A 22,532-nucleotide genomic window follows, 5' to 3' on the forward strand; every position below is an offset into this window, starting at 1 on the left:
TCTGGCTTGGTTAGAATTTCAGAGTGGACCAGAATGAACAGAGATGGGTTGGGGACTCAGAAAGAGAGGCCAGAAACTAATCCCACTCTGGAAGGGAGTCAGGGCCCCTGCTGAGGTGGACCCTAGACTTCAGGAAGGAGAATCTCTGTCTTGGGACCTGATATGATGCAAGCTTTTTTGGACAAGCTCTCTCTCTCTCTCCACAGGCAGGCAGAAGGAGGAAGTGAGGTCAGGTTCTTTCACAGAATAAGTGGTCAGGGATCATCCCAACACTGATCCTCTCAGTATATCCCTACGTGACATCACTTCTATGCCAACTCCCTGGTGGGATCAGCCTTACCAACCTGGAAGCACAAGTCAGGCTTTTCAGTTTTCAAACATAGATCTATTTTACAATTGTTCTGGGACAAAGCATCCCCAAAGTCCCTCCACCTAAAGCCTCAGGCTGTCACCTTTGCAGAAGTCATTAGTTAGTTGTCTGTCAAGGAGAGAACACAGACCATGACTATGTGATGATGGAGGCAGACTGGAGCCATGCTGCCACAAGCCAGGATGCATCAAAAACCATAAAAGGCAGAAAAGGCAAATGCCTACCCTTGGGTCCTTATAGAAAGATTACCCAACTCCAGTCTGGGAGTTACACCTTGCACCTCCAAGCCACAGGGACATGAGTTCTACTGTCCAAAGACCTCAGCTTTGTGATGATTTGTTTTGGGAAGTTCATGGAAGTGAATGCCACTGGCCAGTGACTTATGCTGGGGACAGAACAGCCATCTGGTGCCTATGCATCGGAGTTCCTGTTCACAGGGCTGTAGACTATTTGCTCACTCTCTTTGGGGCCCAATGGTGGGAGGAGCATTGGTGGAAGGTATTCTCTACCAAGGCAGGGAGCATGGTGTGCTCTCTTGAGGAACTCTGTGCCCTGAAGAATAAGTCTTACCACAGGCTCTCTGGCTTTTTACAGATACCAGACACAGACCCATATAGGCAAACACCCTTTGGCTCAAGGACATGTACATTTGGGGCTTGACTGTGGTGGTTTGTATAAAAATGGCCCCCTATAGTCTCATAGGGAGTGGCACTATTGGGAGGTGTGACCTTATTGAAGTAGGTGTGGCCTCGTTGGAAAAAGAATGACACTGGAATGGGCTTTGAGGTTTCAGATGCTCAAGCCAGACGCAGTGTCTCTCTCTCTTCCTGCTGCCTGCTGATCCAGATGTAAAACTCTTGGCTACTTCTCCAGCACCATGTCTGCCTGTGTGTCTCCATGCTTCCCACCATGATGACAATGTACTAAACCTCTGAACTGTAAGCCAGCGTCAATTAAATGTTTCCTTGACATGGTCATGGTATCTTCACAGCAATAGAAATCCAAACTAAGACAATGATCTTGTTCTCTACCTAGAACTGCTAGACTGATGCTTTGCAGCTCTACTAAGCTGCGTGATTCACACTTCCCTTAGTAGAGGCTTGAAAGCCCTGGGTACCATAACCATCCTTACTCCCATTATATATTGTGTCTAGACAGAGTCCTTGAGCCTGTAATGGTGAGTCTGGGTCAGGGTCAGCACTTTTCTCTGGCTAAGCACCCTTCAATATACCAGTTCTCAACCTGCAGACCCAGAGGAGCTGTCCCCTAAGGCCCTCTGAGTATGCATGCCGAGAGCTGAGCACCCTCTATCTCTGGGGCCTGGATGGCAATGATAGGGACATCTTAGAGAAAAATGACATTAATACAACTTAATAGAAAATCAGGTTTGGAGAAGGCATCTTTAGCTACAGCTCCTTACTCTTCACTGCAGTGTCCTGGAACCCAATCTAGGTGAGCCATCCCAAGAGTCACATGATCCAACCAGTGTGACTATAATTAAGAGGAGAAGCTATAATTCACCAGCAAAGTCACCAGCTGTATGAAGGTCACACTGTCCAGCTGACGATTCTGCACCTCCTTGGAGCAGTCCTAAACGTTAGTCCATCAGTTGAGCCCAGTGATGTCCAAGAGGCCTTTTAGGACTCTGGGGCAGGAGCCCCGCAAAGGCTGCTAGGTTGCTGAGACATGAATCTGGCCGTTGGAAACTGCCTGGCAGGTGGCGTAGGTCACATCTCTCTTCCTTTGTTCTACCAACAAGCTGTTGTTTGCTCAATGAACCACACCCTGCCACCTTGTGCTGCAGTGGAGACAGGTGACTGTCTACTCAGGTTTCCCACCTCTCCTAGCTGTCAGGCTGGAAACAGGCCTGGAGCACAGCAGCACAATCCTCCCCTCCCCCAGCCTCAGGGCATCCAAGGCTTGGCCCCCAGGGCAGGCAGTTTCACTTAGCCTGAGGTGACCACAGGGTCCTCCCAGCTTCCTGGCATGGCTTTGAGAAGGAGGGTGGCCTGGAAGGCATGGTTCTGGGTTCAGGAATTGTGAGCGGTGCTCCTGGCTAACGTGGGATGAACCAAGCAAACAGGACTCATTATAGTCTTGGCACTCTTGCCTTCAAATCTGCTGTGGACTAGAATAAGCCCCTCCACCCCAGCCTTCCTCATGGGAAGTGCTTGTCTGACAACCTCAAGGCAGCTGACCATTTTGGGGTATGTCTCTATCTTTTGTTTTACTTTTTAATTCTTTTTATTTTTGTGGTTGTAATACCGTTATATCATTTCCTCCTCTTTGCTCCCTCCAAACTCTCCCATATACCCCCTCCTTTGCTCTCTTTCATTACACACACACACACACACACACACACACACACACACACACACACATACACACGCACACGCACACACACATGCATGTGCTAGGTATGTAAACACAACCTGGATATGTAAATACAACCTGCTCAGTCTATATCTATCAATTATTAACTATTTCAATGTTTCCTCTAGTTAAGTTATGAAAGGCAAGCATTCTCTTTTTAAAAATGGAAACTGCAACTCAGAATGCATCTCTCCTTCCCAGTTTAGAAGCATATAGAATCCTTCTCTATCCTTAACATGGAAGAAACTTCTAGAAACAGTTTAGTGTCAGCAATGAATTTTATACATGTGCATGCAAATGTCCACAATAGTGGTGGATGTTAGTTTTTCTTCTCTTCTTTCCTCCCTCCCTCCCTCCCTCCCTTCCTCCTTCCCTCCCTCCCTCCCCCTCTCCCTCCCTCCCCCTTCCCCTCTCCCTCCTTCCTTCCTTCCTTCCTTCCTTCCTTCCTTCCTTCCTTCCTTCCCTCCCTCCCTCCCTCCCTCCCTCCCTCCCTCCCTCTCTCTCTCTCTCTCTCTCTCTCTCTCTCTTTCTTTCTTTCTTTCTTTCTTTCTTTCTTTCTTTCTTTCTTCCATTCTTTCTGTGGTTTTGGGAATGGAACTAAATCCAGGGCCTTGTCCCTGAAAACTAAGAACCCACACCCCAATTCCACACAAGATTTTGTGTTGTTTGTTTTACAGAGCGTAGGATCATACCCAGGACCTTGCACCCCTGTGGAGTTGTAAACTTGAGATTGTCAGTCCACTTATTTCTGCGAGATGACTTTTCCACTTAACAACAGGACTGGAATTACACCCTGTGGTGACATTGCCACCTCCAGTCTCAGCTGCTCTCTGATGGCTTTGATGTAGGAACACACATTCTTGATTTGTGGTGGGGACATCCTGCTCCCAGTGTGGACACTTGCAGGCCATGGCTGAGCCGTGGCTGAGACCTGAACTCATTTGTGTACCTGGCAGTAGTAGACGCTAGACAACATATTTGGAGTCTGGACACTCGACTTACCCTTGTAGTACCAGCCACTGTGTCTATCCTGGAAACATTGTTAACAGGTCCATCCTCAGGCCTCCATCCCACTAGACCTGGTGTGGACCAGCCTTGTCTCCCCCAGCCCACTCCACATAGCCTGGCACTTGGGAGTCCTTTCTAATGTCTCCCATCTGTTCTTTCCTCGTCCCTAGGGGAGTGCTGGCAGGTACGCTGGCAGCCCAAGGCATTGTGAACCCTGCAAGTGAAATAAAGGCAGGAAGACTTGGAGGAGTGCCCGATAGATCTTAGACTTAATGACAGCTGGACGTGTAGAAGACCCTTATAGGCCCCCAGAGGACGATTAGTGAAGATATTCAAGGGACACAGCTTAGAATAGGGAACTCAGGATGGAAAAGATGTGTGCGTGCCAGACAGCAAGGGCTGAACAAATCGTGCTGTGTGTCTCTGTTGAAGCATTAGGCACCATTAGCACTGGGCCCATAAAACAACCCACTGACACAGAGAATGTGTGTGCTAAAATACTGAGCAAAGGGAATGATCTTAAGTCGTCAGGGATGGGTTCTCAGAAGTACTAGGAGGCATGAGCTCCGAGATTCTCCCTTTAGGTTTTGCCAAGGCACCAGAGTGCTCCCAGGGTTGCTTTCCCATGCTCCTGTGCTCCTGGAGAGCCAGCCATGGTGCTTCACTGCCCCCTCAAGGCTGCATGCCCTTCCAGTCCACTTTCATCACTGTTCCCATCATGCCTAGGTAGACTGTGGGAAGCTATGCCATGGTCAAGCCAAGGGCACATGAGTGGGGAGTCTTATGCTCCTGTTTGGGGGGGGGGTAAGGAATTCATGATCAGTTTTCAGTTAGAGATGGCCTACCAAGTCAGTCATGACTTTCACATGTCCCTCACACATAATAGGAAGGTGTGGGGCTAGGCTGCAGGTTCTGATGTCCATGGCCCTGAAGCAGCTGGCACTGTTGGGAGCAGGTGGGCAAGTGGCCATGTGGGCACCAGGTAACCTGCACAGGGGTGGAAGATGGCCTATGGGAACTTCTTCCTGTTGCTGGACATGGCATATTTAAGTAGTGTCTCAACAGTCCCCTTTCTTCTCCCTGTCCTCTCTCCCCTCTCCTTCCTCTCTTCTCCCCATCCCCATTTTCTTTCTGAATTCAGGCGCTGGCATCATTTTAGGAGCCCTTTTCCTGGACACTGAGAATTGGACTTTGACTTTTGGCTGAGTTAAACACCTGTCCTCAGACTTGTGCCTCAACTTACCCTTATGTTGACAACTCAAACTGGCCAACTTTGAACTCTCACCTGTGGGAACACACTGGGCAGTGAAGCATCTATAGTACACATGCTGTGGTTCCCATGGTGATCTGTAGATAGGATAAGCAGAGTCCTGTGACCTTCAGCAAAGCTCCCTGAGTATGTCTTTGCTGGACACCACAACACTGGATATGGAGGCTGATGGATGACTTCCTTCCTGATGCCTCTGGAGAAGCTTGTGTTTCCATTCATAGAAAATGGTGCTTCAGAATTGTTTTCAAATGCAGAACTGTTTAAATAGTATGCAGCACAGAAAAACGGAATCAAAAGTGACTTGGGCATTCTTTAGCATAAGTCTGTCATGTTTCTGCAGTTTCTGGTTATTTAATTATTATTTTTCTTGTTTTGTTAGCTCTCTGAGAGTTTTGTATGATGTGCTTTGATCTTATTCACCCCTCTGCCAACTCCTCCCAGATCCAGATCCACCCACTTTCCCCAACCACCCAATTTTGTGTCCTTGTTTTTTTCCAATCAAATCCATTCGTGCTTCTCATATATGCTTGGGTGTGTGGCCTTCCACTGGAGCATGGTCAGCTTGCCAGGGACCACATGACTAAAGACACTGACTCTTTCCCAGCAGCTATCAATTGCCAGCAGTTCCTTAGCTAGGAGTAGAATTTCATATCCAGCTCTGGTCTGCATGCTAGGATTTGGTCTCACTTGAGCTTGCATGAAGCATGTGCATGCTGTCACATACTGTGAGTTCACATGTGCAACTGCCCAGTTGAGTTCCAGATACAGTTTCCACATGGTCACTGCTTCTGGCTGTTACATTCTTTCCACACCCTCTTCTGCAAGGGTCCCTTAGCCTTGGAAGGAATGGGTGTGATATAGATGTTCAGTTTAGGGCAGAGTATTCCACAACCTCTTATTCTCTGCACCATGGGTCTCTGTGTTGATCACCATCTACTGCAGATAGAAGCCTCTTAGGTGAGGGTTGAGAGATGCATCCATTGATGGGTAAAATGATAAGTAATTAAGAGTCAGTTTAATAATATGTCTATTGAATATAAAAAATGGTAGTAGATTCTCCCCTAGGGCCTATGGCCTCTCTAGCCACAGTTTCTTGGCCTGATAATGGTGCCAGATGTGGGTTTCATGCTGTGGAATTTAATTAATCATCATCTAATTACATTCAATTAGAAAGCATGTGGTTGTTCCCTTGATGTTCATGCCACTATTACACCAAGAGGCGTGTCTGGGCAGATCAGTCAGTAATGTAACTCACAGAGTTCATGGATGGGTAAAATCTGTGGGGCAGACAGGTCCACAATCAGTGAGGAAGATAGGCACCAAGTGAGACTAGGGAGCTCACAGAAGCACAGGCACAGATGTGCTGGCCTAGGAGTGCCCAGAGGCACTCTCAATGCCAATATCTGACCACAGGGGCAGGAGTCACACTGTTTGTCCCTTGAATCTGTGGGACAAAGGAAAGAGCACCCCAGCGAGAGATTTCATAGGAACTAGCTCAAGGTATCATCCGGACTGGCCCCACCTCTTCTGGGGACTCATCCTCCCAGAAGTTCTCTGGAAAACTTCGTCAGTCAGAGTGTTCAGAGCTGCTCTTTGCAAAAGCTCTGTGAGTTTTGGAAACAAATTTCATGTACATTTCTATGTACATCCATGATGGTGAAGTACAGCCTAACATGTAACGAGGTGCATATTGAGTCAATAAGGATGGTGATGTCAGGACTGAAGAGATGGCTCAGGGGGGGTAAAGAACTTGCTGTGTAAGCATGAGGACCTGGCCAGGTGTCGGTGGTGCACGCCTTTAATCCCAGCACTCAGGAGGCAGAGTCAAGTGGATCTTTGTAAATTCGAGGACAGCCTGGTCTACAGAGTAAGATCCAGGACAGGCACTAAAATTACACAGAGAAACACTTTCTCGAAAAACAAAACAAAACAAACAAACAAACAAAAAAGCATAAGCACCTGAACTCAGGTTCCTAGACCCATAAAAATGCAGCCACAATAGTACAGGTTGGTAATGTCAGAACTACTGTGAGGGAGGTGGAGATTAGCAGAAACATGGGAACTCAAGGGCTAGATTGGTTATGCAGTGGTAAACAAGAAGAGACCATGTTTCAAACAAGGTAAGAGGAGAGGAACAACCCCTAATGTTGACCACCCACCTCCCCATCCCCACCCCAACACACGCGCGCGCGTGCGCGCGCGCGCGCGCGCGCACACACACACACACACACACACACACACACACACACACACACAATGAGAAAGAAAAAAAGAGGATGACTACCTGGATCTCAAAGACACTGTATTTTGAAAGACTATTCAAATCAGATGTATGTCATGACTTATTTGTGAGCAGGAGAAGCCAAAGGCAGACACAAACTTAATACTGCTCTAAACAAATGAAATATCTGGAAATCCTTATGATGGGTGGCAAAATTCACCTTGCCCTGTGAGAGTTGTGTGGCTGGGTATGAGTGGAGGGAAAAGGGTCCTGCTGATATATCTCTACATTTTGAATTTTTTTAGGTTTTTTTGCTTGTTTTTTTTTTTTACATTTTGAAATTTAAATCATGAATATAAGATGATACCTGTTTAAGTTTAAAGTGTGCAGTCATGAAGGTAAATTATTTATTTACACATGTTAAAAAAATCCCAAGTCAGAACTATTGAATTACTTGTATAAATCACCTTTTGAATTTTCTGGGATGGCCCTGAATTATTGCAATTGACATTGCTGCCCTTTATTGGAACCAGGAACAAATGAAGTACAGAATTTCACCTTTGTTTCTGGGTACTAATTCAACAGTTGGAACTGTCAGAAAGTAAAATCGCCTCTGTGGCTGCATGCTGTGGGTTTCTGTATTTTCTTTCTGTCCACCATGGGCCTTGTATTTGAATGTTTCTGGCATGGATTTGGTAATGGCACTTTCTGGAAAGAAGGACCCATGATATCCCTGCAAAAGTTGGACGCCCATTTCCTAGGTGCTTTGAGTTGTAGACCAGCAGGGCACACTCATTTTTATTGTGTTCCATTCTGTTAGGCGGTGCTTTAATCCCTGCTATTTCAACTCATAAACCTTGCCATTGATGAGACTAACTGCATCAGAAGCAGCCAGGAAACTTCACAAGCATTTGAACCACATAAATAACGCCACCAATTAGCCACCATGGTGCTGAAGCTCTCCATTTTCTTGTCAGACGCTGGCGCATGTGTTGCTCTAATTGCACCCTAGGAGGCACAAAATGGCAAAGTCCCTGCCACCCCTTGACCAGGAAGTATGCTGGGGACCAAAGTAGGAGGCTGCTTTTCAGGAGGCAAAGAGCAACTTGGGATGGAGAGCATGCATTCCACTCATGTCCAAAGGGACCCCTTGACAGTAGGAATCAGACCTAAGAACACAAGGCCAGGGTCAGAGGAAGAGCACAGAGTGTACACGTTTGATGTCACCTGTTCCTTCTCCTCTCTTGATGGTGGGGCTAAGTCCTTGCAAAGCTTCTGGACACAGAACTTGCATTGGGTTGGCCCAGGAGCTTCACAGAATGCAAAGGTCTGACCCTCCACTTAGGACAGGCTGTGGCTGAGGCATAGTGGAGGAGGCATCAAGGTTTTGCAAACTCAAGACCCCAAGGAGATACAGGGAGACCCTTCATCCAGATGCAGCAAATGTCCTAAGCCTGAATTTCCCATGATGGAGTCAGGAAGGAGGAAGTATGGTACAGAGTGGCAGGGACATCTTTGCCAATGCCCCTCTGGGCTCCGAGCAGGGACTTAGTTCTAAGAAAGGCCAACTTGTGGGTATCAGGAGTAGCCCATCAGGCAGAATTGTAGCCAGACTATTCTTTGGTCCTGCCTGGGTGCTGCACACAGAGTGACATCATCCATCACAGAATGTTCCCTGTTGGTCCAGGGACATGCATCCTGAGGTTCAGGATAACAGAACACAGAGGGAAGACTTGAGGTAGGACAAAACTCTTGACTAGATTAGCTGGGATCTTGGGAGACATATATACAGGCATATATGACTATTGCAGAGCACACATCCAAAAGTATCTGAGAACCCACGGTCCCCATTGTTCCTCAGTGCTAACACTGCACTCTTGCGTGGTGGGAAGAGCTAGTCTTTTAGAGGATAATGTGCAGGCTCTGAATAGGTCTGATTTCTTCTCTCTTATATGAGCCCCAGTGACCCTGTTAATCTGGCTCCTACAGCTATCCTTATTCCTGCTGCTGGTATGGCTGCCCATTCACACCTCAGAATGGGTGACAACCTTCTCTTGTTGTGCTCTCAGAATGAGGGCTGTGGCAGCCAGTTCTCATTTGAAGGTGGTGCGCCCCTCGACCCCCCACCTGCCATTCACGGCTGAGATCCTTATGTGACTGTGGCTTTGTTCTGGTAGCAGAATCCCCATGCCAGCTGTCCAGGCTCTTGCTGGACACAGTGTCTCTCTGCTTGTTTAATTTCTGGCTTGTTTCTCTTGTATTTGATTGCTCTCCACACGAGAAGCAGGAAGGGCAGATGACAAGCCCATTTGTCTCTTCCTGTGGATAGCAGGTCATTTACTGTCGCATTCATTTAGTCAGCTACGCAGTATTTATTGGGCAATTAATGTGTGTCAGTCACACAGTTGATTTATAATTGATTTAAGATTAAGAGGCATGACTTCTGTTTCTAGAGCTTACAGACATGAGATGGGTCCTTTTTGTGTGATGCACAAGAATGGAAATGTACAAACCATATTTAAAATCACACAGGCAGTGAGGACCCTGTTCAGTGAGGCAGCCTGGATGGCAGGCTTTGAGGGGGTGTGAGAGTGGGACTCTCTGTTGGGAAGAGGAGGGCTTTGCCAGGCAGAAAGGGAATTAAGTCGCCAGAATCTGAGCCATGGAGGCACAAAGGAGCAGTGTGGTGGGTCACAGGGACAGTTCGCTCTTCCTGTCACTTGATATAGGAGTGATGGGGACATAGCCAGTTCAAGGAGGGTGACTGAGCCTCACTCGTAAAGCAGAATTGTGGAAAGAAATGTTGAGGTCAAGGTTTCCGTCTTCTGAAAAAGAACACACAGTAGTCAACAATTTTAATCTGCTCTGTAGTCAACATACTGTCCTCCATGTGGTCCAGAGACCTAGGGAGGTCAGGTCCCCAGCTAATATTGAAGAACTGGGAGGGGAGGATATAAGTGGCAGAGATGGGGACAGTGTCACTCTAGAGAAACAGGATCATGAAATCTCATGGGGGAAGGGCTGTGGGCAGGGATGAATTCCTGAGAGTAAGATCTGGTGAGGAAAGAATGGGATTGGCTTCTGCCCTGCAGAGGGCAGGGAGAGCCAGCGAAGGGCAGTGGAAGCCCAAGGACAGGTTTGCAAACACAAGTGTGTGTTTGTGCAGCAGAAATCCTGATTCTAGTTCGACAGGGGGTGAGGAATCCCTGGGGTGCATTGCAATGGAATATTGGAGAAATAGACCCTGGAGAAATGCTGTGTTTTCCAAACAAGAGGGTCTTGTTTTACCAGATGCCTTATAGTAAGTTAGGATCGATCACTTTAAAATTTTAGTATCACTAAATGAAATAGGCATTAAAGTTGCAAGTTCCTTGGAAAATGTCTACAGCCTCTAAGACGATCAAGTCCCTGCTGTGGCTCATGGTGTTAGGACACAGTCACTTTGGGCCTCTTTCTTCCCATCCTCTGAAAAGTATTGTCCTTGTCATACAAATGCACTTTGCTTGGCTTTCATGACAGAGTGGCTTCTTGATGCTTTGGCAGAGTGTTCTTCCAAGTGATGGGTGGTTGGTCTGCATTGGTGCCAGCCCAAATCAGATGGCATGGCTCGATGTGACAAATGAAATCTGTGTGCACAGAACCGTTCCCATCCTTCAGTGCAGGACCCACGATCCCAAGCCTGCATTCTTTAAAGGTTATGTTTGCCTTAAGCTAATTAAAGCCATTTGTATCAAACGACTGGGATAGCTTGCCTTTTGAAAATAGAGAAAATAACTGAAGAAGTTGGTTAAGAAAGTCTGAGTTAATTTCATCAGCTGAGCTGAGAACTGCACTATTAATTTTATTACATCTAAATGTGAGAATAAATCAGTTAGGTGAGGATTGCATTTCCATGTAGATTAGTCCTGCATGCAGAAGTCAGCGCTGACTCAATCTGAGCTCTCTGGAGGAGAGCGGCAGGCACATGCTGAAGCCGCAGGCCTGTAAATCAAAAGCTGCTCACTGAACTTGCACAGAGAGCCCAGTGTTCTTCCGAAATCACCTTTTGATTCCATCACATGGGGCTGCCAGCACAGTAAGTGCTCTTGTGCATTGTGCTCAGCCTGCCTAAGTATCTGTTCATTTAAATCATGCAAATACAGTGCCCTAGGATGAATTAATCATAAATCCTGATTTATGTCTGAATTGTTTAGGTATTTGCATCTTCTACTTTATCAACTTATTGAAGTCCTTCCAGTATGAGGCCCCCAGGAGAAACCAAGCCATAAAAGATGCTGGCCTTGGGGTACATAAGACTAGCTCAAGTGGATTTTTTGGTCTAATAGGCACTGGTACCCTGTATCAAGAAATATCCACCATGTCGTGTATCATATGGCACTGCGGACTTAGCATCTTTGTCTAGAGCCGCCATCATTCTGTTTTGTGGTAGGAAAAAATGAAAACTCAGAGAAGAAAAGCAATCATCCTTCATGGGTGCTGAGTGACTGAGTTGGTCTTTGACAACTTGGCCTGTCCAACTTCAACCTGGAGCCTGTGAGTGGAAGCCCATGTCTTTCTCTGTAAATGGTAGCTACTGTCCCAGCCTGTTGTGACTTCTCAAATCAGGAAGACAGAGACAGGCATCTCTCATCTGATCCAGCTGCAGCTCTCTCCCTCTTCCTCCATGGTGACCAGACAGTTGAAGATCCCATGGCCCCAGGGTTATGAGCTCAGGTCCAGTGCAGGAGAACACACCTTTCCCAGCCTGAGGTACAAAGCTCTCAGATCACAAGAATAGAGTGACAAGGGGGTGTCTCAGAATACAGCATACACCTCAGATACCCAGCAACACTGTCATCCTCGGAGGTAATGGTGTAGCTTAAACTGGGATCCACTCTGTGGTTATAATTACCCCATTCTAGAGATGCAGCTGTAACAAATCTCTCTCTTGTGTTACGATTGCTTTAATATTGAATCCTATTTTTACAAAATGTTCCTATTTGATAAAATTTAATGATGCAATTTAGAAAATGAATATATTTAATCATGCTTTCTCTTCTATATTTAACTGAAGGTTATATAAAAAGGTGCTTTGAGGAAGTTCTAAAATATGAAGTGATGAATGCCAGTATTTGAATGTTAGGACAGCCACACTTAGTTTTAACCTTGTCCAAATGCACCTTAGGCTGGCACCAACCCCTCTTCAAAAGTCATCTCTTCTGTAAATGCACAGTGGGCAGTGGACAGGAGTCTTCAGCATTTTCAGGGGGTAGCTGTTTGGTACCAGACACCCCATTGGTGTGTTCCTCCCTGGAGATAGTACTCCCACGCTCAGCAATTCTTAGGTGCATTTAGGAGTGTGTGTGTGTGTGTGTGTGTGTGTGTGTGTGTGTGTGTGTGTGTGCGCGCGCGCGCTCGCATATGACAACGTATTAATGAAAAAGAGGCCATGTTTGGAGGGAGGAAAGGGAAAGGAAAATGATATATTTACTTTATAATCTCAAAAAAATAAAAGTCTTCAATATAGCAATAAAGCTTGTTTATATTTTCTTATATTTTAAATATACTATATAACATATAGTATATGAAGTCTCATGCTCTGGCGGTACCTGGCTCACAGTTTCAGCTCTCATGGCCCTCAGTGTGACCCTCTGCTTTGCCTGTGATGGAGAGAGGCAAAGCCATACACGTGAGAATCTTGGGGATAGCAACACCCAGGTGCAGCATTCTTGTGGGTGTGTACGAGCTGGCACACACTCATGTCCGTGAAGTAGGTACCACAGAACTACTGCTGTTGCTTTGTTTGCTTGTGACATGGTTAACTGTGGCTCTCTGGAGTGTAGTGCCATCGTCCCATCTGTTGACTCTGATTTGACTTAATGAAGGCAAGAAGTAGCAAGCGAGGCTCTGCCTCCCCAGAGCATTTGTGATGTGATGAATACCTCTGATGGGGCCCGAGGATCCCAGGGGCCCTTGAGATGGGTTTAGAAAAAGGTGGCATAAATTCTTACTCGAATGCCTCTTGTTCTCCCTAGCTGGGCTCTGATAAGTGGCATTGCAGGCATCTCACGCCTGGCTCTGAGTGGTTTTCAGATAGCTGGAGGATCAGCAGACTTGGGGACGCTCAGAGGAGAGGACAGTAGAGTGCTGTGGGAACAGGAGTTGATGTGCTGGTCTGGGAGAATGCATAGTGGTTTGCTTAGGAGAGAGGGAGAAAGCATGCTGGGAGAAAGGTTGGCGGCGTTCTGGGAGATGGCAGTGTGGTGCTGTGTGGTGGGCCCTCGTGGTGTGCTTATCTCCTGCGAATTTCAACTGTGCCATCATCCTGCTTTAGACATACCATCTTTCCACAGTAAGCATGTAGCCTGCAGATGTAAAAGGTCATAGCACCTGCCACAGGTTGTGAGCCCCCTCCATCACCCTGAGGAGACCCCATCCCCTTGGGCCTCGGAGTCTCTTGTGCTGGAATCTCATGGAGGGCTCAGAGTTTGAGCTGTGGGGCTCACCCTTCAGGCACCCAAGTAAACACCCTCTAGTGATCTGTGGCCCTTGTGAAGCAGCTGATGTTACAGGTCCTGGAAAGACACAGGAAGTTTGAAAACACGCTGGAGCCAAAAGGAAAGGAGAAACTTCCTAACTATCTAAGAATGTAGAGACTGAAAGATTAAAAATAAAAATGGTCACCAGTCTGGGGACACATCTACACATGAAAAATAAGTAGGAACTGACCTTAAGTCAGAGCGGGGGCGCTGGAGGACTATGTTGCCCTGGTGTGGATCCTAACAGGAAAAGGGATATCACATTCACCCATGATGCTAAAAACCTAACAATTGTGTCTGTGAGTGTATATGTGTACACACATATCTGTATATATGTACATGTGTGTGTATGTGTGTATACCTGTGTGTGCACATGTATCTGTGTACCTGTGTATCTGTACTCATTTCTGTGTGTATAACATGTGTACATGTTTCTGCATATGAAGCTCTGTGTGTGCACACGTGTGTCTCTATGCTTGTGCCTGTATGTCTGTGGATGTGTGTGCATACATATGTATCCTTTGTGTGCCCCTGTGGGTACATTGCCTGTGCACAGCATCAGCATCTTAGAGAGCTGGAGAATTTGACCCACTTGTACTAGCCCAAGTCCTAAGGTACAACTGTAATGATCCCAAGATCCCCAGAGCACAGCTTCCCGGAGTGCAGCGCAGCCTCTTCCTACAGACAGGGGCATGAATCTCTGCTCTCCTCCCGCCAGCTGTGAGCCCGCGTTGTCTTGAGTGGTGGGTGTTGCTTGAATAACCTAGCTTGACACTGAAATGGACTCAAACTTTTGGGGGAAACCGCTGTGTTTTTCAAGGTCACACGAACCTCTCTCTTCCTGCCCCCTCCTACCCTGACCTGTGCTTCTGCATCTTCTCCATCCTCAGCCCATTTGTTCATCCTCTTCCCTGCTCCAAGCCTGTGGCCAGGTCCCCATACTGCCATGTGCTGACCCCAGAGCGCTTACAAGATGTGTGCTTTCTTACAGGAGTGGTCTAACTTAATGTTCCTACCTTTAAAATCTCAGCTGTAGGGTGGAGATTAGAACCTTGTTACTCTTGACATTGTGCAGGGTCACCCACTGCCCATTAATTCACCTCTGAACACGTGCTCATGGAGGCCAAAGATGTGGGTTAGAAGCTGGCTCTGCCATCACTGTCTGGATCCAGAATGTACATGCTGTCCACTTCCTCTGGGCATAGCAGCTCACAGACTGCATCTGGGGTGGGTGGCTACAGTGCCCTGGTGGCCTGGGAACAGTTTTCTGGGGGACTAGTAACATTGTCCAGTACTTTGATGGATACTGAAACATACTTGCCATATACAGCATCATCAAAGAGCCTAAGTGTGTCTCAGGCACCCCTCTCTTCCTGCTGTCCCACAGGACAGCTGTGTTACAGTCTCCTTCATATTGCTGGCACTGTGATGGGTAATGCTCCTGTATCCATAGCCTCATGTGGTCTACCTGCATCAGGCAGCCAGGTTGTTTCAGGTTCTGGAATGCTCTAAGGAAACGGGCCCATTACCTCACAGGCTATCCTGTCCAGTGGTGACCTAGGATTCCCCTAAAGTCAAGTGGAGCAATGGAGGAACAGAGAAACTGGTGTCTGTTACAGGGTGGGTCACCCTTCAGGGCCGGGATGGCCTTACAGTCCAGGATCCCCACACCTTGAGGAAGCTCAGCCCGGCCCTTCTGTCTGAATGTTTTACCACCTCATTGGCATAGGAAATTCCAAGAAAATAAAAATGGGTGGAAAAATCAATTCTCTCTGTCACTTGTCAACTCTGGAATCACAACCTGTGAAAAATTTAGGAGGACTCAGAAGTGATTTACATTGCCATGAAAATGATCTTTGGTATTATGGAACTTGGTGAGCCAAGCTGGAGAGCCAGGAGCTGCGGGATCATCTCTCAGATGGACACCAGGAGCACTCGAGTGTCCTCTAGCTGGCTGTCAGGCTTGAGCAGAGCTTGGCAGTGACTTCACAGAGTGGAAGGTATTCCCTTCCAGGGAGGAGGTCTCTGAGGACAGTGCTAGTGTGGCTATCATTGTGATCAAACCCTTCCTGGCAGAGCTTCTGCTTGGCCTATGCATCCTGGGATGGGCTCCCCAGTCAGGTGGTTAAACTCCTTGTCCTGCTCCTGGAGCTGTGCATTGGGACAGTTCTGTCCCCTACTGCCATGCCACTGGCTCCTGGACTCCAGCTTTGATTTTGCCTGCACCTCCAAGGGTTCTGAGGAACTCTCTGTTCACCAGCCAGCTGGTACTGCTCTTGGGAAGCCCCGTCAGATAATATCTCTTCTCTCACCTTTCTTCACCAACAAAGGAGCACTGTGCAGAAATCCTGTGAACAGTAAGCCAACACCTGCCAGTTCCTGTGACTTCCACAGCTCTGGCCCCTGTCCTCCCAGACTACCCTGTCATCCATGCTATTTCTCCCAGGCCTCAATATTGCCAAGGAGAAAAATCAAAGTGGAAGCCACTGGGGGGCCTTCAAATCAATGCTGGGCTTGATCAATAGACGGATTGCAGGGAAGGCATTACCATCATGCCTTGCTCCTAGGTGGAAATGTATCCTGCACTCCCCCAGGTACATGGGGGCCTGAAGTCTTACAACTTGTTGATTTTGCTCCATAAAGCAGTTCTCTCTGCCACTTCAGGGAGTCCTTTACGATGGCATCATCGGAGTCTGTGGAGAGGCCCAAAGCAAAGAGTACTTAAGCATGTCAGAGTGGACCCTGGAAGTGGCCCACAGAGGGCTGTAGAGTAGGCACTTCCACAGTGGAATGGCTGAAGCCCAGACCCAATTATGTCTGGGGGCTCGAGGAGCTTCTCCCACGTACCTCCACAGGGGCTGCAAAATCAATGGCTGTTAAAAAGAGTTGGCTATTAAGGCAACCACATAGGGCAAGGTGCAGACATTTGTCACAGGTGTTCAGGGGATATATGTCTGCCATGAAGGGTTTTAAAATGATCATCAAAAATATTTTCTCCAAGACGCACTCAAGAGGACCAATATGAACCCATGAATCTCAAAGGCTAGCCTTTAAAATCTGATCTTTCCAAAGATCAACTGTTTCCAGTTAAATAAAGACTTCAGTATACCTTCTTAAGATAATGGAGGGATAAACATAAGCCATGCTTCCTTTGTTCAAGAATAGCATTACAGACACCTGGCCTTGCTGCCACTCCACTGACTTGATTAACCATGGGTATTAATCTATATATCCTCAGAAGATGTGTGCATGCCTTTTTCCATGGTCACTGTGTTGTAACTATAGAGCATGAACTGTAGAGGCAAACCCAGCCTTGCTCCTTCCTTGCAAAGTCCGCCCTGTCTTGTTCTGTACAGCTTGCTCTTTATGACATTTTGGATAAAGTCCAAACCAAATGGCTTGTGGCTCATTCTTGGGTAGTAAAATCCCATCCACTCACTTACGGTCACAAAACAAGGCTCAGTCCAGTAATTAAATGTGTGAAGTCCGTAACAGTAATCAGAACCTCCAACTTCCCCTGAAGTTTTGATTTTCTTTTCCCATACCTGGGCCTGCTTTGGGCTGGGCGCTGTGAGCAAGGAGTCAGTTCAGCTTATGTGTGCTCCTTCTTCCTCATTCTGCAGATGAGGGTTGTGTGAAAGGTAGAAGGACAGGGGTCTCTAGGCCCTGCCTGGCCAGCCCTGGGAGGAGTTTGTGGAACACCCTTTCTTTTTCACAAGAGCTACCAGTGGCTGCTCCATCTCTGCACTTCTCTGCAGTTCTGTCATTAAAGTCCCCTGGACACAGGTCCATGTATCTCTGGCCAGCCTAGACCTCCTGCTCTGGCTATTCACACCCGCATATACCTCAGTCCAAACCGTTGCCCATCCCCTTTCTTAGAGTGCAGACGAGGCAAACTAAGAGTCTGGATCTGTCCATAAGCCTCTGAACAAACTTGGCTCTCCTATACCCTGGGTACCTAGGCTGGACCCAGAGCTGGAGCCTTTTATAAGGTGCAAAGAATAACAGGGATGGGCTTTGCCCCTCTGACCACACCGGAGTCTTGCTAGTGATGTTTAGGATGAGGACTGGTCTCTAGAGATCATGATATACTACTGTAGGAGCTTGCAACCCCACCTTGACCGCTCAAGTAGGTAGGTCTCAGTTCAAGAGCTTGGCCAATGACCTAATCAACCATGTCTCCATAGTGAGACCTCCACTTTCGGACAGCAAGCTGGGGATCTTACTGGATTGAAAACACGTTCAGTTGCCAGGTGCCTAGAGAAGGCATAGAAGCATCATGCTTTGTCCTATCCAAGGTCCTATGTCAATGACAGTGAATCTGGAAGGTGTGAAGAGGCAAGGACCACAGCTACTATTAACTGAATGGCCTTGCCCCTGCTTTATGCCTCAGAGCAACAAAGTTCTGTTGACTCTTTAGAGCACTTTGGGCAGGAGAGAACAGGTAACAGAATAGAGAAGTATAGACAGCCTGGCTCAAGGCTGATGTCAAGGTTCATCTGTGTACATTTTTTTAATGTGATTTTTGCCCCTGGGGGATGTCACAAAGCAAATGGTAATTTCATCCATGTGTTCTTTCTTCACTCTTCCATGGGATGGTGATTCAGGGACTTGCCCATCCTGCTCTGTGAAATATGGAGGCAGAATTGCCCAGTGTAGAATCAGGACAGAGACCTGTGCCCAGGTCTACTTTACATGTTGACAATGAATGAACTTCAAGTGTGACCCTAGACTTATAGAAGTCTTTTCAAAATTACATTTATTTATTTAGTGTGTGTGTGTGTGTGTGTGTGTGTGTGTGTGTGTGTGTGTGTGTGTGTAACATTCTCTGTGTATAGCATTCTGTGCTTGTAGAGGTCAGCCTTTACCACGGAACCATCTTGAAGACATACACTCTAGAAATTTCAGTGTGCTCAGCAGCAAGGCTTGGCATCATAGGTGAGGAAATTCTCCAATTTCCTTGACTTTATATTTTGTGTCTTGACTTAGATTTGATTATTCACCAGAATGGGAAGCTGATAGCTCCTCTCAAGGTGGACCTATCTGCCTCTCCCTCTTCCTCCCTCCCTCCCTCCCTCCCTCCCTCCCTCCCTCCTCTCTCTCTCTCCCTTCCTCCATTCCCTTCCTCCCTTCCTTTCTTTCTTCCTATTTTTGTCAATACTGGGCCTCCAACCCCAGGCCTCACACATGCTGGGCAAGAACTCTTCTACTGAGTCACACCCTACCCACTTCCAGGCTGATCTTGAAATGATTGGGTAGATGGTTTGACCAGGCCTAGGGATGTGTCTTGGTTATGGCTATGACTGGTTGTGCTGGAGCCCTGTGGTTAGCATGTCTGGCTCCTGTGCGAAAGGAAGGGCATGTAGTGAAAGCTCAGTCTTGCACATACAATGAGATGAGGAAGCCATGACACCAGGGTTGCATGCTTGGCTTGCTTGCCTACAGTTTGAGCCAATAATGGCTGCTCCTTCAGATGCAAGTGCCAGCTCTCTGTCCTCTGGGGAAAATGTCAGCCAGGACTTCTACAGAGTGACAGTGATGGACAAGGGTCCTCGTATTCATGACATCCCCTAGGTGCTCACACCCACTCCTAGAAGGAGAAGAGGAGCCAAGAGTTGTAACATTCATGTTTCTGCCTGGTCCAGATAATATGCCTCTGTGCCCCAGGGCTACTCTGTCCATGGTCAGAGCTTGCTAGCTGCTCTCTCTGTGAAGTACAGTTGTTAACTGAACATACTTCAGTGAGAGTCTTCCTCCTCACAGCTCAGGATGCCCTGTAGCTGCTTGGCTCTGCAGCCACAGCCTTCAGGGCACAGATACCCACAGTGAGCATGATGGTCACCTCACATCCAGCGTGGGAATCAGATCTGCATGGCCCCTTCCACTAACATGAACAGAATGGGTGGCAGAGGATTCAGTGTTGGCAGTAATCATGATGTTGGCAGTGCACAAGATATTCACAGTGGTAGATCAAGAAAGATTGCAGGTGAAAAGTGCCAAGATGGTTCCCCTGCCTTGCCCTGCCTGCCTCATCCTCCAGGCTCAGATGTTTTCCCAGAGGAAGCCACTGGTCACCAGTTTTGCATGTGCATGTTTGCACATGTGTGCACATTTGTGCTGCATGCACACATAGGGGAAGCTATTCCTGCCATCTCCTGCTTTCCCCTCTGTGGCCTTCCCAATAGAGGTTGATGCCAGATGCTCTGGCTCCATCTTGAGAAGTGGAAGGGTTCCAATGTCATGGTTCTCAAACCAGGAGAAGCCTGCTGCTGCTTCTCTGGTGGTTTCTCTTTCTGTTGGGTTGGTGTGTGGTTGGTTAGTTTAGTTTCCCTTTCTATTCTTGGTGCTAAAACAGTCATCAGTGTGCTGTCTTTTCCTGAAAGCATTTGCTATGGTTTTTTTTTTTTTTTGAGCCATTGGATAGATATAGTTTGAAAAAGAAACTTCAAATTTCAACTTGGTTTTCATTTGAGGCTTGCCAGATTGTGTCTTTTTCTCTACTCCTTTGCTCATGCAGTTATTGTTCAAATGTCATGCACTCCAGCCCATGGAAAAACCCCTTACCCATTTGGTGATGAGCAAGGGATAGCTAGAGGTGTGGCTGGCTTGGGGTCTTCTCCATACCCTTCAGGGATGTCCCATGGTGTCCATGATGGCTACCAGCTGTCAAAGGTTACTGAGGCTGGTTCTGTGGCACACGTTGTTCCTTGTCTTTTCTGGGGGAAGGCCTGGGTCCTATTTCCAACCCAAGTAGTCTGGCCACACAGCATTAACAAAGGTGATTTAGACTATGCTGAGTTCAGGCCATATGAAGTTTGATGGACCAAGGAAGCTCTGGCTGCCCGGGTATTGGGAAGCACAGGGAAAGTGATAGCATCCAGATTAGCATATGGGCCATATGGGATGAGCCATGGCAGTGGCTAACCATTTGCTAGTAGTATTCTTACCACCTCCCACCATGTGCTGACTCACCATGTAGTTTTTGTTGGGGACACTCTCCATGTGCTCATTTTTCCTTGGATTCTTCATTTAAAAGATTATGGGGAAGAGAGTGAGACTGGCCAGCATCTTCAGAGAAAGGTCAAAGAGAGGGCTGCAGGGAGTCACAGACAGAGATGCTATGGGTGGTCCTTGGCTGGGTCAGGAAGGGGTCCAGGGGAGAGACCCATGTCTCTGAGGCTCAGCATCAGGATAACGTCGTCATTAGATGATAGTTGGAAGGCAAGATGGCAGAGTCTGCCTGTAGACTGGTAATCAATTTGGATTTTCAAAGCCACATTTTATCTTTGCTTAATTTTTCAAATTATGACTGACACGACAAATGGAATACTAATGAGCATTGTTTTGGTCCTACAGATAAAAGCAAAGAACTCAGCCGTGCACCCCGTCCCCCTGCACTGATGCTACGAGCCCCGGAGAGGAAAAGCCTGGTGGGAGACAAAGAGGATAAGGTGAGGGTCAACCCTTGGAGTTATAGAGGCACAATCCATAGGTGGAAGATCTGGGGCTGGGACACCCTCACACATGTTTCTCACAGGCATTTATGAAATGGCTTTGCCAGTCTGTCCTACACCACAGCTGAATATAGCCTTGGCAACTTTATATCCCAAAGGAGAGTAAACCCGAGGCAAGGTCAAGCAGAGAACCCCAACCTAGTAGAGTTCATGGATGGAATCCTGTGGGAAGAAGCTTGGCTTCCAGTTCAGTTCACACTGCATCTGTTTTCAGAATGAAGAGAAGACATGTGAGGAGCAGGCTTCTGCTGACATGCAGTTCAGAGTTGGGTTTTAGGGTTAAAGAAATCCCAAGGCATGGCTATTTTTCTTTAAATATTGATATTTTAGGTCATTCTCTTCACACGTCAAATGGCTACACAACCCTGCTTCTGGATAAGCTGGGGTTTTCCTATGCCACTAGACTTGAGAATAACAATTGCAGGCACCTGCCCTCACCAGGCTGTCCTAGAGCCTCTTTGTCTCAGAACCTTCCAACATGTTCTCCTCGTTACTTTTCTCAAGTGTTCCTACCTCATGCCCACTGGGAGTGCTCTGTTCTCCCTGGCCATGCTCCCCAGTGAGCCTCACCGCAGGACATAATCACCCTGAAGCTCACCCACCTCTTCTTTACTACTTCTAGTATCAATGTTGAATGGTGAGCACCAATCCCAAGTGTGTGTTGGTGCAGATTAAAATCTGCTCTGGTGCATGAGCTTTCAGAAGTGATTAGCAATCTATACCGGAATTACATATTAATTACACAGCTAGTCTTGCCGGGGCCGTCCACAAATACTAGCTTTATTACTGGGTTCTGCCAGTCTGATTCACTTTTATTACTTCCCCATCAGGCAGAGCTTTACACCATGATTAGCCATTTTTATCACCAACAGGAAATCATAACCAGCATGCACCTCATGAAGAAGATCTTGGTAATTAGCAGGAGAGGATCCTAGCATTGCCAAATTTAGAAGTTGGTCCCATTACAATTTACACTCTACCATACTTACTTGAATAATTTGGTACTCAGAGCCTCTGTGTTGAGTTCTCTTGGTCAATTAACTTCCAAATGAAAATCCCCTCCAGTTTTCCTAATTGGATTAGCAATATAAACCCTGGTATTAATATATATATACATACATACATATATATATTTGTGAAGACAAGTGCTTCTTAATACTCCCTGTTAAGCTAATTATTTATCCTGACCTCATTTTCTCACAGGAAACAAAGATACTTTGTACTTCTAGAAAGTTCTTTTAAAAATCCCATGAAAGAT

The 22,532-nt window shown here is 47.0% G+C and overlaps 1 protein-coding gene across 1 annotated transcript in view; it reads left to right on the forward strand.

The window, feature by feature from the left end:
* Positions 1–22,532, forward strand: part of Tcerg1l (transcription elongation regulator 1 like) — a 193,820-nt gene that overhangs the window by 100,144 nt on the left and 71,144 nt on the right. The window contains exon 5 of the mRNA XM_028869221.2: positions 21,117–21,211. Coding sequence (XP_028725054.1) covers positions 21,117–21,211 — 95 coding nt within the window. The remainder of the gene's footprint in view (positions 1–21,116; positions 21,212–22,532) is intronic.

Source organism: Peromyscus leucopus, chromosome 1, assembly GCF_004664715.2.
Source record: "Peromyscus leucopus breed LL Stock chromosome 1, UCI_PerLeu_2.1, whole genome shotgun sequence".
Classification (NCBI taxonomy): Eukaryota; Metazoa; Chordata; class Mammalia; order Rodentia; family Cricetidae; genus Peromyscus; species Peromyscus leucopus.